General features: G+C 46.0%; 1 protein-coding gene across 1 annotated transcript in view; it reads right to left on the reverse strand.

The window, feature by feature from the left end:
- Positions 1 to 689: 689 nt before the first annotated feature.
- Positions 690 to 17,777, reverse strand: part of Asrgl1 (asparaginase and isoaspartyl peptidase 1) — a 34,706-nt gene continuing 17,618 nt past the window's right edge. The window contains exons 5-7 of the mRNA XM_004656536.3: positions 10,109 to 10,227; positions 5,652 to 5,762; positions 690 to 1,922 (exon numbers count right to left, since the gene is read on the reverse strand). Coding sequence (XP_004656593.1) covers positions 1,717 to 1,922; positions 5,652 to 5,762; positions 10,109 to 10,227 — 436 coding nt within the window. The 3' untranslated portion in view covers positions 690 to 1,716. The remainder of the gene's footprint in view (positions 1,923 to 5,651; positions 5,763 to 10,108; positions 10,228 to 17,777) is intronic.

Raw genomic sequence — 17,777 nt, forward strand, 5'->3', positions numbered from 1 at the left:
TATATGAAAAGGAAAGAGCTGGCTGAGCCCCAACATTCATCACTCTGCTTCCTCCCTGTGGATGCAATGTGACCAGCTGCCTCAAGTCTCTTGCCACCATGCCTTTCCCACCATGATGGACCAAAACCTGGAACTGTAAGCTGAACTGAGCCCTTCTTCCTTTAAACTGATTTTGGTAGGTAATTCTGTCCCAGCAGTGAGAAGGCAATTGACACATGCAGGATCCCAGGATTCCCAAAATGGGGAGAAGTAGGCTCAGAATTCAGTCCTGTCTCCAGATGCAGTCCCTTTCTCTTTAGTTCAGAGCAGCTGAGTGGGCCCAGGAAGTGTCTTGGGTCAGGAGCTAGATCTTCACAGTGGTGGGTGAATTTTGGCAAACTGGGGGAATGGAGCCATGGGCCTTGCTGATACTTGCAAATAGTGCTTTTTTTTTTTTTTTTTTTTTTTTTGAGACAAAGTACCATGTAGCCCAGGCTGGAATTGACCTCACTGTGCAGCTGACGATGATTATGAACTTGCGATTCTCTTGCCCCCACCTGCAGATGCTATTCCGCAATGCAGGTCATGCTATCACTTTTACACATTGCCCTTATCTCAAAAGGTCCCTATCTGCTATACTTGCTTGCAAGAGACAACAGGACAATTTGTTCTGTTCTGATCTTGGTTAATAGTGACACCTAACCACACTGTTATTCTTTCAAAATACATTTTTATTAGTGGCACATGGAATTTAAAGTTAAGCTCCGACACACTAATAAAACCCCGAACAGCTACATCACAGCAGAAACATCATTTCTAGTGCAATGAGAGATGGACAGGAATACTCTCCAGTAATTGCTTTCTTCATCATGGTCACCACACTGAGCATCGGATTCAGTGTGTGGGGCTGTCCCAAAGCACTGGGCAGTCTGCATCCGCAGTGATCTACACTGCCTTGAACTGGAGAGTCAAGAGAGGTCAGGAGCCCTGTTAAAACTCATGTGAGGACCAGAAGGTCTGGGTTGAGCGGTGGGAGCAGGGGCTGGCTTTTGGGAGAACATGAGATGAGGGTGGTTTATCTGTGACCTGTGACCCAGGTAAACCTTCAGATTAAGAAACCTCATACTCTCCATTAATCTCCAGACTGGAGGTCTGGGGGACCTTCACTGGACCTGGAGACATGTCCGAGAAAATCTGAGCTTTCTAAAAAAAAAGTTTTCCTTCTCATAGATGAACTCTTTTGCCAGGTGTTGTGACTCAGAATGAACACTGCCACATTTTGAGGCTCACTTGGACTTTGCTCACTAGGTCTGCTGCTGCTGCTACTCCTGACTCACTCTCCAACACCTTTCCAGGCCTTCCCCACACCTTCCCAGGCTTCTGCAAACTGCGTGTCTGCCAATCCCAAAGGCACTCCCTGCCTGGGGGCAGTTCTGTGGGGTCAAGATCCAGTTGGCTTCTTTCTAACTCTATACAACAGAGTTGGTGAAAACAAGGCTCCCTTGGAATCTGCCATCTTCACTGGTCTTATTTTCAGTTTGAATACAGGCATTTCTCTTATCACCTCAGAACCCGACCCTCAACCAAACATTCATTGACTTATTCATCAAGGCAACAAAATGAGGGACAGACTGCGTATGTTTTCCATGTCTATATCTAATTGGTTTAAGCTATGGCTCTCCACCAGGCAGCTGAACTTTGTCTCCAAGCTGTTGAGGAGAATACAATCTTCACAGTTTAGGGCAGGTCCTCCGTCATGATTTCACAAAGGTCAATGCCAGCCTGCAGCTTGCCATCTTTTGCAGCTGCCCAGGGCATGGAAGCAGAGGTCCACTTTGTCACCCAGTCTCCTGTTTTACTGATCATGATGAGGCCGCCTAAGCCTTTGAGCTTTGACTTCATGTAATTCAATGCCAGGTTAGCAGCCTCTTCTGCTGTCTTCCCTGAAAACGAGAAGTTGAGAACAGCATGTGTAATAGTCCCAGCAGGGCAAGACATGAGAGTGAGTTAGGAGGTAAACGATTTTTACTTGTGTTAATCTCCCCGCCAAAGAGTTTCATGTAGTGTGGGCTGGCCTCAAACTTATTAAGTAGCCAAGACGACCTCTCACTTCTGATGCTCCTGCCTTCACCTTCCTAGTGCGGGGGCTACAGCCATGTGCTGCCACACTCCTCTCATGCTGGGTATCGAAGCTAGGGCTTCATGCATGCCAGGCAAGCACTCTACCAAATGAGCTGCATGTCTAGCCTTTACTTTCCCTTTTAAAGTTATAGTCAGCCAGGCGTGGTGGCACACATCTTTAATCCTAGCAGAGGTAGGAGGATCGCTGTGAGTTTGAGGATACACTGAGAAAGCAGTGAATTACAGGTTACTCAGTCTTGAAAAACAAACTAAAAAAAAAAAGTTATAGGCAGAGTTCTTCTCCCTCATTTTTCTTCTTTCTTTCTTTCCTTTCCCTCTCCCTTCCTCTCCCTCCCTCCCTTCCATCCTTTGTTTCTTTTTACTTATTTATTTTTAAAGTTTTTTTTGTAAAGTTTTTTTATTATTTATTTGAAAGAGAGAGAGAGAGAGAGAGAGAGGGAGAAAGAGAGAGGAAGAGTGAGATCGCGAGCGCCAGGGCCTCCAGCCACGAAGCATGCGCCCCCTTGTGCATTTGGCTTACGTGGTTCCTGGGGAATCAAGCCTGGGTCCTTTGGCCTTGAAGTCAAATGCCTTAACTGTTAAGCCAACTCTCCAGCCCTTTCTTTTTTGTTTTTTTTTGAGGTAGGGTCTTACTCTAGCCCAGGCTGACCTGGAATTCACTATGAAGTCTCAGGGTGGCCTCAAACTCACAGCGGTCCTCCTACCTCTGCCTCCCAAGTGCTGGGATTAAAGGCATGTGCCTCCATGCCAAGCTTCTTTTCTGTCATTTAGACAGTCTCATGTAGCACATGATGGCCTTAGACTTGCTAAGGAGCTAAGGATGATTTTGGACTTTTGATCCTCTTGCCTCCACTTTCCAAGTGCTGGCATTATAGATGTGCACCTCCACATCTGGTTATCCAGTGCTGGAGACTGAACCTGGGGTTTTGTGCGTTCTACCAACTGAGCTACATCCCCAGGTTTATTGGTTGCTAAGTGTCCCCTGCATGCTCAGTTGGTGGCACTATTTTTGAAGGTTGTGGAACTCTCAGGAGATGGGGCCTTGGACAGAAGTGGGTTGCTGGGGAGGAGCCTAGCCTACTTCCTGTCCTGTTTGTTCCCTGGTCCACTGAGATGTGAATAAGCAGTTGTTGCACATGGCTGCCCACCACTTTGCCTTCCCTCACATCACTGACCATTTACCCCAAACTGTGACCCAAAATAAAACTCTCTTCCTGTTGGAAACCTCCTCCCTGTTGACTACCGATCAGAATGTTGTAAAGAGCTATGCACCATGCAGCCTTGTGGGAGAGATAAGTCACCACCAGTGTTAAACAGCAGTGGGCCCTCCAAGCTCTAAGACTGGCCACCCAGGCCACATGTGCCAACTGGTGTAAAGGTGGCATGCCTATCATGGGGGAAACCAACTGCTCTCTGATTGGACTTGAGGCCCGCTCCACAGGAGGGAATTTCTGCCTGGTACTGAAAACCTAGTCAAAAGACTATGGTGACACTGGGCGTGGTGGCGCACGCCTTTAATCCCAGCACTCGGGAGGCAGAGGTAGGAGGATCACCGTGAAATCGAGGCCACCCTGAGACTACATAGTAGTGAATTCCAGGTCAGCCTGGGCTAGAGTGAGACCTACCTAGAAAAACAAAACAAAACAAAAAAACCAACTAACCAACCAACCAAATAAACAAAGACTATGGCTAGGGAGGTCATAGCCCTAGGGAATTGACAACTATGTTGTCTGGTTAAATGGATATATTATGCCCACCAAATTTTCCTCTATAAATATTTATGTTTATTCCCATATATTAATGCTACTCTCACTTTTCATTAGAGAAGCTTCTTTTTTCAGATGGTGGAGACTACAGGGGTGAAACTTAACAAAGTGCTGAGAAGTGACAGTGGAATGTTCAGCACTAATTGATACATCTCTATCACCCCCTCCAAGGCTCAGGCTCCACTGTGGAAGAGGTGGTGGAAAGAATGTAAGAGCCAAAGGAAGAGTAAGACTGCTTACAATACTATCTTTCAGACACAAAGTGGCCTTGATATTCATGACCTCACAGTGCCTGACACTACTTATACAAGACCTTCATAATAGGAAAAAAATGACATTAACATAGTAGAGAGACTAATTGCAAAGAAGGGATTCAATAAAGGGTGGATTTGGGAGGAGGAAATGAGGGTGAGGGAGGGAATTATCATTATTTATTGTCTGTAATTACAGAAGCTGTCAATAACATGTTAAAAAAACCCTCCTCTCCCTTAAGTTGCTTCTTGTCAAGTTGCAGCAATGAGTGAAATAACTAATACAATGTGAATCCTTGCAAAGACAGAGGTTTCACACCAGCTAAGTGGAGCTGCTTTTGGTTCCGTACAAAGGCTCAATGCCTCCTTTTTTTTTTTTTATTTAAAAAATTCTATTTATTTATGTGAGAGAGAAAGAGAGAGAAAGGGGGGGGGGTAGAGAATGGGTACACCAGGGCCTTGAACCACTGCAAATGAACTCCAGATGCATGTGCCACCTTGTGCATCTGGCTTATGTGGGACCTGGAGAATCAAATCTGGATCCTTAAGCTTCTCAGTCAAGTGCCTTAACTGCTAAGCTATCTCTCTTTTTTTGAGGTAGTGTTTCACACTAGCCCAGGATGACCTGGAACTCACTACGTAGTCTCAGGATGGGCCCGAACTTTTTTTTTTTTTAATGCTTTTTCTTTCTTTAAAGGTAATATGTTTAAAATTTTTTTAAATTTACTTATTTTTATTTGAGAGAGAGAGAGAGAGAATATGAAGAGGCAGATAGGGAGAATGGGCACACCAGGATCTCTAGCCATTGCAAATAAATTCCAGATGCATGTGCCCCCTTGTGCCTTAACCACTAAACTGTCTCTCCAGTTCTTTTAAAAATATTTATTTGCAAAGAGAGAGAGGAAAGAGAAAGAGAGCTATGGGTACACTGGGGCTTCAAGCCACAACAACAAACATGCAAAAAAACATGACTTTCTATGTAGGTACTAGGGATCTGAACACAGGCCCTCAGCTTTTCAAGCAAGTTCCTTAACTGCTAAGCCATCTCTCCAGCCCCAGACTGGCCCTGTATTTATTTTATTTTATTTTATTTATTTTATTTTATTTTATTTTATTTTATTTTATTTTATTTTTTTGTTGTTTTGAGGTAGGGTCTTGCTCTAGCCCAGGCTGACCTGGAATTCACTATGTATTCTCAGGGTGGCCTCAAATTCATGGTGATCCTCCTACCTCTGCCTCCAGAGTTCTGGGATTAAAGGCGTGCGCTACCACACCTGGCAAGACTAGCTTATTTTTTTAGGGGTGGGGAGACTGAGAGAGAGAGACGGAGACACAGATGCATGCACCACCTTGAGTGCTTGTACTACCTTGTATGTGGGCTGGCTTACTTGGGATCTGAGAGTCAAACCTGGGTCCTTAGGCTTTGCAGGCAAGCACCTTAGCCGCTAAGCCATCTCTGCAGCCCTACATACTTGTCTTTGCTGGTGACAAGCTCTTCCCACATTGTACTCACCTTGTTCTAAGTGGAAGAGGGTGAGCCTGGCCAGATTCACCTTCAGGATGCTTTCCCCGTGCCCTGTTGTTGAAATGGCTCCGATGTTGTTGTCAGCATACCCTCCAGATCCTGCTCAAAAAAGGTGACTGGCTCTGAGTGGTAATAGTAAAAATGTTTATTCACAAGGCTCATACTGTTTTATGTTAAATCCATTATCCGCTGATGCAAAGGCAACCATGTAAACACGCAGGAGTCCAGGAGGATGGAACCTCCAAGGAGGCAGACGGGACCTTTCCCAGAGCAGGGACACCCAGGGGAGACCTTGTTTGCTCATGATGCTCAGTGAAGCCACTGTGCTCTCACATCCTAGGAAGGAAGTCGACACCATGGCTGTGTGATTTGGATCATCAGGAAAACCACCATACTGAAATACTTCTGGGGCTGGACAGATGGCTTAGTGGTTAAGGCGCTTGCCTGTGAAGCCTGAGGACTCATGTGTGACTCTCCAGGTCCCATGTAAGACACACGCACAAAGGTGGCACATGCACACAAGGTGGCACACGTGTCTGGAGTTTGACTTCAGTGTCTGGAAGCTCTGATGCACCCCTCTCTCTCATAAAAAATAAAAACAAAGAATTTTTTTTTAAAAAACCTGTTTTGGGTAGACTGCAGTCCCTCCATACCTACCATCCTACCTACACTTCAGGGATTAGGAGTGTTTGCTAAAGGCAGATTAATCACCTGAAGGAACCCTTGTGGGCTGTGCATTAAGTGCAGGGCTGTAGGTAAGTTTTTTTTTTTTTTTTTTTTTTTTTTGAGGTAGGGTCTCATTTGGTCCAGGCGGACCTGGAATTCACTGTGGAGTTTCAGGTTGGCCTCGAACTCACAGTGATCCTCCACTCTACCTCCCGAGTGCTGGGATTAAAGGCACACACCACCATGCCTGGCAGGTAAGGCTATTTTGATAAGATTTCTCACTTAGTCTTTGACTTAGTAACTCTACGGCCATCTCTCCGTCACTCCTGTATCTATTCACACATAGCCACCGGCCTGAGAGTCTCACAGCCTGGGTGGTTCACTTTGACCTTCCTCTGGCTGGCATGGAAGCACTGCATTGACATTGCCTTATTTACTGGTGCTGGATGTGGGAAGGGCTCAGGAGGGGAGATGTTCTACTGAGTGTCACTTTCCCCAGGGATTTTGGAGGAAGGTAACTTTCTGGCTCTGGTTGTGGGGAGAACTGAGACTGTGTAGGGAATGTGAACTACTGCAATGGGAGAAGGTGGCATTTTCCTCTAATCTTTCAAGCTTTTGCTGTAGGATGAACTGTGTAGCCTCCATGGTGTCAATGAGACACTATGATTTGGAAGCAGCTTAGTCTTCATTTGTTTTTATTCTTAGTTCCTTTAGTATCACCAAAGGCCAGGGTGACTCCAAGTGTGGTCCTGGGATGAGCACTCTTCATTTTGTTCTAAATTTTCAAATGATGCGGGGTTTCTCTTCCCTGATTCAGCTGGTCTAGCTAGCCAGTTTGTTCTGGGATCTTTTGTCTCTGTTTTCTAAGCACTGGCATTACAGAGGGTTACCATGCCTACCCAGCATTTATGTGGGTACAGGGGGTCTAAACTCTGGATAGAGCCATCCCCTGGCCACCCCCCTTCTTCCAGGTAAGTGCACCACCAGAAGTCGCGTGTTGCTGAGCGTGCTAGCAGCTAGGCAGGCCCGGTGGGGCCGCGGGACCTTCCTGGGCAATGCTCGTAAGAAAGGCCAGCCCAAGTGCACCTGGGGTTCACAGGCGAGACAAGGACTTCTGGGAAATTAGGTCACTGCTGTTTCCTCTCCATACTTTACCAGTAAGACGCAACAAATCTGACATCAGTTTCTAGAATCTGACCATGGGTGGCCCTGCAGCCTGGCATGGACCCCACTGAGTGCAAGCTGCACTGCTGACCAGCCGACTTTGGCAGGAAAGAAGGGCGCCCAGTTTATCTCTGGAGTGAATAAAGTTATCAGGCCTCTACACTAAGACAAAACAAACAAACAACAACAACAAAACTAAGTGATAACGAATGACCCAAGTTCAGTATTTTCATTTATTTCTTTTTGAGGAGAGAGACAGAAAGACAGAGAGAAATGAATGGGGGAAGGAGGAAGAAGGAAAGAGAGAAAGAGAGAATGAATATATCATGCCAGGGCTTCTTGCCACTATAAATGAACTCGAGACACATGCATCATTTTGTGTGTCTGGCTTTATGTGTGTACTAGAGGACTGAATCCAGGCTGGCAGGCTTTGCAAGCAAGTACCTTTAACCACTGAGACATCTCTCCAGCTCCCTGTTAAAGTATATTTCATATTTAAGAATATTATTTATTTGCATGCACACACTGTGTGTGTGCACATGTGCACTTTTCTTGCCACTGCAAACATATTTTAGATACATGCACCATTTCTGAATCTGGCTTCATGCGGATACTGGGGAACTGAACCCTGGTTAGCAGGCCATGCAGGCAAAGGCCTTAAGCTGCTGAGCAATCTCCTCAGCCAATATTTGATATTTTATTACCAATAACAAGGTGCTTTAATATGTCTGTTCTGTAGCTGTTAAATGGGTGGGTGGGAGGGCATCCTTGACTCTGAAAAAGAAAACTAAAAGTGAGCCGTTAAGTTCTAGCTAGTATTTTCTAAAAGCAGGGTCTTTGGTGGCTGGACTTCTGTACAGACATGGACTCAACTCATCTATGTCTCTCAATAACTCAGGCCCCTACTTTTTAAAGAAGCTGCCAGTGTCTTCTCTGAGGCTATGACCAGATGAAGGATATAGAGGATTGTCAACAGTGCAGGTTATTGCTGCAGACCAAAACACCATATGGGAAAGATATACAGAAAACAGGCTAGAGTGATGGCTCAGTTTATAAACTGCCTGCTGTGCAAGTGTGAGAGTATACATTCAGATCCCCTACACCCGCGTGAAAGCCAGGTGTGGCAGTGTGTGCTTTGGGAGGAGAAAACAGGTCGATCCCCAGGGCAAGTTGTCTAACTGGACAAGATGACTTGGTAAGCTCTGGGTTCAACGAGAGAGCCTGCTTCAACCAATCTCGTGGAGAGTGATTGAACACACCTGACCATCTATCTCATGTGCACCTGCACACATGTGTACCCACATGATACACATACATGCATTCACCTTCTCTGCTCCCCCCAGACACACAACACAAAGAGAGGATTAGCTTCTCACTAAAAGCATAAGACAGTCTTTCGGGGAGATGTAACAATTTAGCTGTTTCCAAAAAACTTAAGTCATCTGCAGAAGTTCATGGGAATGCCCACAAGAAAACCCCGAAAATCTGCACAGAGTGAATACACACGTCCAACCCATGCCTCACTGCTGGGAGGCGATGCGCGTCAGGGCCAGTGCAGGGACACTTCGGCCTGTCAAAGTTCCGTACACTGTGCTGCTTTTGTGTCACTCAGACCTAGTACCCGTACACAAAGGTTCTTAGCTTCCCTTTCTTAACATTTTAAATATTTTTTATTTTTATTTATTTATTTGCCAGAGAAAGAGGGATAGAGGGAGAGGGGCATGCCAGGCCTCCAGCCACTGCAAACGAACTCCAGACGTGTGCTCCCTTCTGTGCATCTGGCTAACGTGGGTCCTGGGGAGTGGAACCTGGGTCCTTTGGCTTTGCAGGCAAACACCTTAACTGCTAAGCCATTCCTCTAGCCCAGCCCTTTCTTAACCTTTTGTGTGGGTGTGCCTGCCTGCAAGCACATGCTCACGTGTGTGCCTGTCATGTGGAGGTCAGAGGGCAACTTTCAGGTCAGTTCTCTGCCTTTCTACCTTATTTGAGGGAGGGTTCCGTGCTTTGGATTCTCATTCTGCTGTATTTTGCTGTGCTGCCCATAAGCTTCCAGAAAATTCTCCTGTCTCCACCTCCATCTTGCCATCAGTGTTAGCTTCAGCCCAACATGGTGGCTTCTGGCTTTTGAAGAGGGGCCTGGGGGATTGAACTTGAGTACTCCAGCTTGAGCAGTGAGTGAATTATCCACTAAGCCATCCCCTCAGGCCCTGTGCTCAGCTTTCTTACATCATTAACATGAGCCAGTGTCTGGAAGGAGGAGTCACGTACTTAGTCATCTGCAAGTAAGCCTGCAGATCTTGAAACTGAGATTAAAAAAGAAGAAGCTGAGCCACATGGCAGGCTGGGGCAATTTTAGAACCACCTCCATTTCCTCCCTCAAGTCATCCCAAAAATATAATCTAAGAAAGAACACAGTGCCTACCTGATGTGAACACCTGCTCAAAGCAGTGGCCCCAACAAATCCTTCCAACTTAATTACCACTCCCCAAAACTCTGAAGCTGCTACCAAGAGGAAAAAAGAAATGGCACAAACAAAGGAGAAAAGGGCAGATAGCAGAAAATGAGACTGGTGACAGGGAGGGCAAGGAGAGGCAGGAGGTATCCCCCAGTCTTACCTACACATGGTGTGTCCCCAACTCGGCCAACCATCTTATTAACAATACCTCCTGTAGAGGTTGCGTAAGCCAAGTTTCCTTTGCAGTCCAAGGCAACAGCACCCACAGTTCCCATGTTTCTGCCAAAAAAAAAAAAAAAAAAGACAGGCTGAAGATGAGAAACACTCTCCCAAGTTACATGGAGCTTAAGACCACACTTAAATTCCCACATCATGTAAGGTTACCAGTGCATGGGGAACTCCTCAGTTCAACACTCTGAGCTCATGGACCCCTTCACTGCTCATTCCACCTACCAGCTGCAAGTAGATTTCCAGATATTTCTTTAAATCTCCACTTAAAGTTCACTCAAGCCAGTCCAACCACATTCTACCTGTAAAACCTATTAAGTTTTATTCTGTGCCTCACGGTCTGCACACACACACAAATGAGGATAAATAGGAGTGGAGCTCAAACTTTAGACTAAGAACCACTAGGTCCCTGAGACTCTGAAGCTGCCACCAAGAAGAGACAGAAAAGGATGGTGAGTTGGTGAATACAGACAGAATGGACCCAGGACCTGAATTTCCAATAAACTCCCAGGTGTGGCTGCTTGTCCACAGACCCTACCAGGGGTGTCCACAGACTGTACTGGGGGAACCAGCCTGTCCACAGAGTCCACGGGGATTACCACCCCCTGTCCACAGAGCCCATGGGGATTACCACTGCCTGTCCACAGAGCCCACGGGGATTACCACTGCCTGTCCACAGAGCCCATGGGGTTTACCACCGCCTGTCCACAGAGCCCGTGGGGTTTACCACCACCTGTCCACAGAGCCCACGGGGTTTACCACCACCTGTCCACAGACCCTACGGGGATTACCACCGCCTGTCCACAGACCCCACGGGGATTACCGCCACCTGTCCACAGGGCCCATGGGGATTACCACTGCTTGTCCACAGACCCCATGGGATTTACCACTGCCTGTCCACAGACCCCACTGAGGTTATCACTGCCTGTCCACAGATACCACCACGGGGGTTACCATTGCCTGTCCACAGACCCCACCAGGGGGGTTACCACTGCCTGTCCACAGACCCCACCAGGGTTACCACTGCCTGTCCACAGACCCCACTGAGGTTATCACTGCCTGTCCACAGATACCACCACGGGGGTTACCATTGCCTGTCCACAGACCCCACCAGGGGGGTTACCACTGCCTGTCCACAGACCCCACCAGGGTTACCACTGCCTGTCCACAGACCCCACTGAGGTTATCACTGCCTGTCCACAGATACCACCAGGGGGGTTACCACTGCCTGTCCACAGACCCCACTGGGGAGGGGGTTACCACTGCCTGTCCACAGACCCTACCGGGGGGGTCACCACTGCCTGTCCACAGGCCCCACCAGGGGGGTCACCACTGCCTGTCCACAGACCCCACCCGGGGGGTTACCACTGCCTGTCCACAGACCCTACCGGGGGGGTCACCACTGCCTGTCCACAGGCCCCACCAGGGGGGTCACCACTGCCTGTCCACAGACCCCACTAGGGGTTACCACTGCCTGTCCACAGACCCCACTGGGGGTTACCACTGCCTGTCCACAGGCCCCACTGGGGGGTTACCACTGCCTGTCCACAGACCCCACTGGGGGGGTCACCACTGCCTGTCCACAGACCCTACCCGGGGGGTTACCACTGCCTGTCCACAGATACCACCAGGGGGGTTACCACTGCCTGTCCACAGGCCCCACTGGGGGGTTACCACTGCCTGTCCACAGACCCTACCGGGGGGGTCACCACTGCCTGTCCACAGACCCCACTGGGGGGGTCACCACTGCCTGTCCACAGACCCCACCCGGGGGGTTACCACTGCCTGTCCACAGGCCCCACCCAGGGGGGTCACCACTGCCTGTCCACAGACCCCACTGGGGGGTTACCACTGCCTGTCCACAGGCCCCACTGGGGGGGGTTACCACTGCCTGTCCACAGGCCCCACTGGGGGGGGTTACCACTGCCTGTCCACAGACCCCACTGGGGGGGCTTACCACTGCCTGTCCACAGACCCTATTGGGGGGGTCACCACTGCCTGCCCACAGGCCCCACTGGGGGGGGGTTACCACTGCCTGTCCACAGGCCCCACTGGGTTTAACAGTTTCATGGCATTGTTGTGAAAATTAAGTTAATTTTTCTTGACATTTTATGTCATTTTTTGTGTGTGTGTGTGTGCTTGTAATTAAATGCAGGGCCTTGCAGATCTTAGGCAAGTGCTGGGCCACTGAGCTACATTCTAAGCCTTGGCTTTTTGAACTAGGCTCTGACTATGTAGCTCAAGCTGGCCTTGAACTTGCTATGTAGCCAAGGTTGGTCTTAACCCATGATTCTCCTGCCTCTGGCTCCTGCATGCTGGGTTTATAGTAGTGTACCATCATACTTGACTTTTGAATTTTCAAATAAAAAGGTTGAAGATGTTTTATATTAACACCTATGTGTCCCCACCCCAATATTTCACAATGAGCTATAATGGAGATGCTGTCTGAAGTGAATAAACTCCTTTCTCCCATAGGCTTTTATTTGGGTCAGAGGGTAGCCATCACAGAGCTGTAAAAATTTCATATGGCAATTAAAGATAAGAAGAGACAGGGGGAACATGAAACTACAACCCAATCGGAATATAATCAATGTACAATATACAGCAAAGCATACAATTATTAAAAAAACAAAGTTTAAAAGAGCTCATGAAATATACAAGTAGATTTGTAAAGAATATTAATCTTGAAATAACTTCCAGTAGGAGAATATGACAGTCAATAAATGGAACTGACAAAAAGCCCCCAGAAAACACAAGAAGAAAAGCTACGAATATAGCAGGCAGGGGGTGATGGCAGGGAGGCTTTGTTTGGAATAAAGTCTTCCTGACGTAGTGAGGGCTAGCTGTGCTGATTGCTGGGGAAGAACATTACTGAAACAGAAAGATGTTTGCCTTGTTTATGGAATTTTGAGGAAGCCGCAGTGGGTGGAGATGCTCTAGGGGACTGTATGCCTCAGGAAGGGGAATATCCTTAGTTGTAGTCTTACAAACTATAAAAGAAGAGGTAGACAGATTTTATTACAAAGAAAAATCTTTCTTGGTGGTAAAAATGCCACTAAGAAAGTAAAAGCCGATCAGGACGAAGGTCCTCTTAGTCAGTGCTGGTAGCAGGCCATCCCTCATGTTTGTCAGGGGCAGGATAACAGCACAAATACAATGGGGAGGCCCATACCACGTGTTTCATACTCAGAAATTACAGATATGTCTTATCCTCTTACCTCGTAAATACGTCTTGAAAAATATTAACAATTTACATTGGATCTTGACATATTTACCCTACATACCTTCAACTTAAAAAAATTTATTTATTTATGAGACAGAGAGAGAGAGAGAGAGAGAAAGAGAGAGGAAGAGAGAGAGAGGGAGGGAGGGAGGGAGGGAGGGAGAGAAAGAGGCAGATAGAAAGAGAATGGGCACGCCAGGGCCTCTAGGCACTGCAAATGAATTCCAGAAGCATGTGCCCCCTTGTGCATCTTGCTTATGTGGGTCCTGGGGAATCAAACCAGGATCCTTAGGCTTCACAGGCAAATGCCTTAACCACTAAGCCATTTCCCCAGCCCTCAACTTTGTACCCTTTGACCTAGTATGGTTTTCATAGCTTTATCAATATTCCTAACCGAAATTCCTAAACTACCAATGACTTTAGTTATTATCATAATAATTCAGTTATTGTAATACTCTGATTACTTAATTATATAGTAATGATAGATAAGTATAGATGATGTACATATATACACAGCTCAAATTATTATGCATTTATTCTACACAGTTAATTTTCCTTCTCTGGGAACATAGATCAGATTCCTTTATTCATCACTTTTGTACATCATGATATGTTAGTTTCAATTTTGAGAAGGTTCTCCCTGTTGAGGAAGAAGCAATTGGAATTATCAATATAACTCTTAAAAAAATTTTTTTTTGTGTGTGTGTCAGGTTCTTACACTATAGTCTAGACTGGCCTAGAACAACTCACTGTGTAGACCAGGCTGGCCTTGAACTCACTGCAGACCACTAGAGGCTGCCTGGAGCTCAACACTAAAGGAGACTTATAACACACCCTCCAAGGCTCAGGAAATACTGTGGAAGAGGGGATGGAAAGAATGTAAGAGCCACAGGGTGGGAAAGTGTATTCTGAGGCATTGGCCCTCCACAGAGACTGACTGGCGCATTCATGACGCCACAGTGGTAACCCACTGAGGAGCACCCTCAGTGGAGTAAGGGTGGGGGAGGGGACATAAGAGTTATAACCTGATGAGATTATGACCAATTTGCAATAAGTTCATATCTTAAAGTTCTCAATGACAGGAATGATAATAAAAAAGAATAGTTTGACTAACTCAGTGAGACCTCATCTCAACAAAAATAGTTAAAAAAAAAAAAAGACTTGGGACATAGCTTAGTGGTAAAGCACTTGCCTGGCACATGTGAGGCTCACAGTTCAAAGAGAACATTTTTTTAATGCTCCTAGAGGTAAAACAGCCCTACTCAAATATTTCAGTTACGTTTAATAGAGATCACTGGTGCCGTGCTTTGAATGTAAATTGAACAGTTGGTGGCACTGTTTGGCAAGGTTGTGGAAACTTTAGGAGGTGGAATATTGCTGGTGGAAGTGGGTCAGTGGGAGGGTGCCTGGAGGTTTCATAGCCCATCTCTACTTTCTTTTTTTTTTTTTTTAATATGTTTTTTAAAATATTTTATTTGAGAGAGAAAGAGAGAAGCAGAGGGGGAGAGAGAGACATAGATAGAATGGGCACGCCAGGGCCTCCAGCCACTGCAAAGGAACTCCAGACACATGTGCCACCTTGTGTCTAATGTGGGTCCTGGGAAATTGAACCTAGGTTCTTTGGCTTTGCAGGCAAACGCCTTAACTGCTAAGCCATCTCCCCAGCCCCATTTCTACTTTCTATGCGCTCTCTGCTTCCTGCCTGTGCTGCAGTGCGACCAGCTCCTCCCGGTGGTGCTTCCCGCCTCGCCATGCGGCGCTGGATCCCTTCAAAACGTAAGTGGAAATAAACTCTTCCCTTCCTTAACATGCTTCTGGCAAGGAACTGCTTCACAGCAATGAGAAAATAATTAATACAAATAGTTTAGCACAAATTCAAAATTAATTTCATCTTCTTTAAGATTCTATCACTTGTTCTTTAGGTATCTTCTACAGTTTTGCTTAATGCATCTCATCTAAATTCAATTTAGCTGCTTCAGTAACATTTACTTGGTATTTTCAAGTGAGTGTGAATTTGCGTATAGGTATACCAGGGCCTCTTGCTGCTATAAACAAACCAAATATGCTTATGCCACCTTTTTTTTTTGTTTTTGGTTTCAGTCTAGCTCAGGCTGACCTGGAATTCACTATGGAGTCTCAGGGTGGCCTTGAACTCACGACGATCCTCCTACCTCTGCCTCCCGAGTGCTGGGACTAAAGGCATGTGCCACCACGCCCGACTTCTGCCATTTTTTTATGTTCCACTTATATGGGTGGCTTGAGAACTGAACCTGGGCCAGTGAGCTTTGCAAGCAAGCACATTTAACCACTGAGCAATCTTCCCAATCCCAAATTGTTATTTTTTAATATTTATTTATTTGTCAGAGAGAGAGAAAGAATGAATGGGTGCACCAAGGCCTCTAGCCATTGCAAATGAACTCCATATGCATGCGCCACCTTGTGTATGTGGCTGATGTGGGCCCTGGACAATCAAACCTAGAACCACAGGCTTTGCAGGCAAGTGCCTTAATCGCTAAGCCATCTCTCCAGCTGACCTGGAATTTACTATGTAGTCTCAGGGTGGCCGTGAACTCAAGGCGATCCTCCTGCCTCTGCCTCTGCCTCCTGAGTTCTGGGATTAAAGGCGTGCATCACCATGCCTGGCTGCTAAATTGGTATTTTAAAAAATATATTTTATTTATTTCTTTGAGAAAGAGAGAGGCAGAGAGAGAGAAAGAGAGAATGGGCATGCCAGGGCCTCCAGCCACTGCAAATGAACTCCAGATGCATGCACCCCCTTTTGCATCTGGCGTTATGTGGGTCTTGGAGAATCAAACCGGGATCCTTAGGCTTTGCAGGCGAATGCCTTAACTGCTAAGCCATTTCCCCAGGTTGGTATTTTTATTATGTGTCTTTGTTATAAAAGTCAAGTATGAGTTTAAGCAGGATGTCCCACTCGGGCATATCCAGAAAGCACTGCATCAAATCCCTGTTATTCCATAGCATCATTAGGACTGGAACAGTTCAGGTTACATGTCACTATGAACTGTTTATGCACAGAGCATACTTCTGTGTGCTTGGCCAAACTTTTCACTTGAGGACTATTCATTTCTCAACCACATTGGCTCTACTATTGTGGTAGAAAAAGAAGCTAAAAGTTGAACTGATTCACTGAGTTACTCTAAGAGTTAATTGCTGAGGAGCTAAACTTATCTTTGTCAGGAGATGGAAAAACTCCAAAGAGAGAACTGTCCAGAAAGGGCCCAGAGGGGCAATAAGAAGGAGAGAGTTTAGGTTAAAAAAGTAAAATGGAGTTCATTGTTAGGGTGGCCTGACTACAGAAATGACTGATATGTAAATTTCTACGTCTTATTTGTTCACTTACCTCTCCCCTTGCTTATGAAAACTATAAAATGGAAATAAAATCTCAGCTCTGGGTCAGACCTTCTTTGGAGGGCTGTATCAAGTTCTTTGGTCCCTGGGTAAGTAAACTCCTCTACTTGTATTCATACTGGCGTTGGAGTGACTGTTCCAGAGGATTTCTGCAACCTTATCCCTGGCCTGCCTTTGGTAATCTTAAATTAATTCTTAAAGTTTATTTTTCATCTCTTCATTTAAAAATTATTTATTTATTTGAAGGAGAGAGAGATAGAGAAAGAGAGGATATGCATGGATACACCAGGGCTTCTAGCCACTGCAAATGAATTCAAAGTACATGTACCACCTTGTGCACCTGGTTTTATGTGGGTACTGGGGACTTTGAACCTGGGTCATTATCCTTTGCAGGCATGCGCCTTAACTGCTGAGCCATCTCTCCAGCCCTTTATTTCCTAAGTCAACCTTTAAGCAGCAGATATAGCTGGGTGTGGTACATTCTTGAATGCCTGGCATATGGGAGGCTGTGGCCAGAGGATCATGGTTTGGGGTAGCCTGAGCTATGTAGTGAGACCTTATCTTAAAAAAAAAGACAGATGTGGGCTAGGAAAATGGTTTAGCAGTTAAGGCATTTGCCTGTGAAGCCTAAGGACCCCGGTTAGATTCCCCAAGACCCATGTAAGCCAGATGCACAAGGGGGCACATGCATTTGGAATTCATTTGCAGTGGCTGGAGGCCCTGGCGTGCCCATTCTTTCTCTCTGCCTCTTTCTCTCTCTGTCTGTTGCTGTCAAATAAATAAATAAAATTAAACAAAAATTAAATAAATAAATAAAATATACTTTTAAAAAAGAATTTAAAAAAAGAGAACTATAATGTCAATGAAACAGTGATTTTGACTTGTTTTTTTTTTCTTAGACTGTTAGACCTCTTTTAGACTTGTGTAGAGAGCATATAGTAAATAGCACTTGCTCAGAAGATGTCTTCTGATCATGGCATAATCTAGTTGAACTCATTAATTTTAT

This window comes from Jaculus jaculus, chromosome 1 (assembly GCF_020740685.1).
Source record: "Jaculus jaculus isolate mJacJac1 chromosome 1, mJacJac1.mat.Y.cur, whole genome shotgun sequence".
Classification (NCBI taxonomy): Eukaryota; Metazoa; Chordata; class Mammalia; order Rodentia; family Dipodidae; genus Jaculus; species Jaculus jaculus.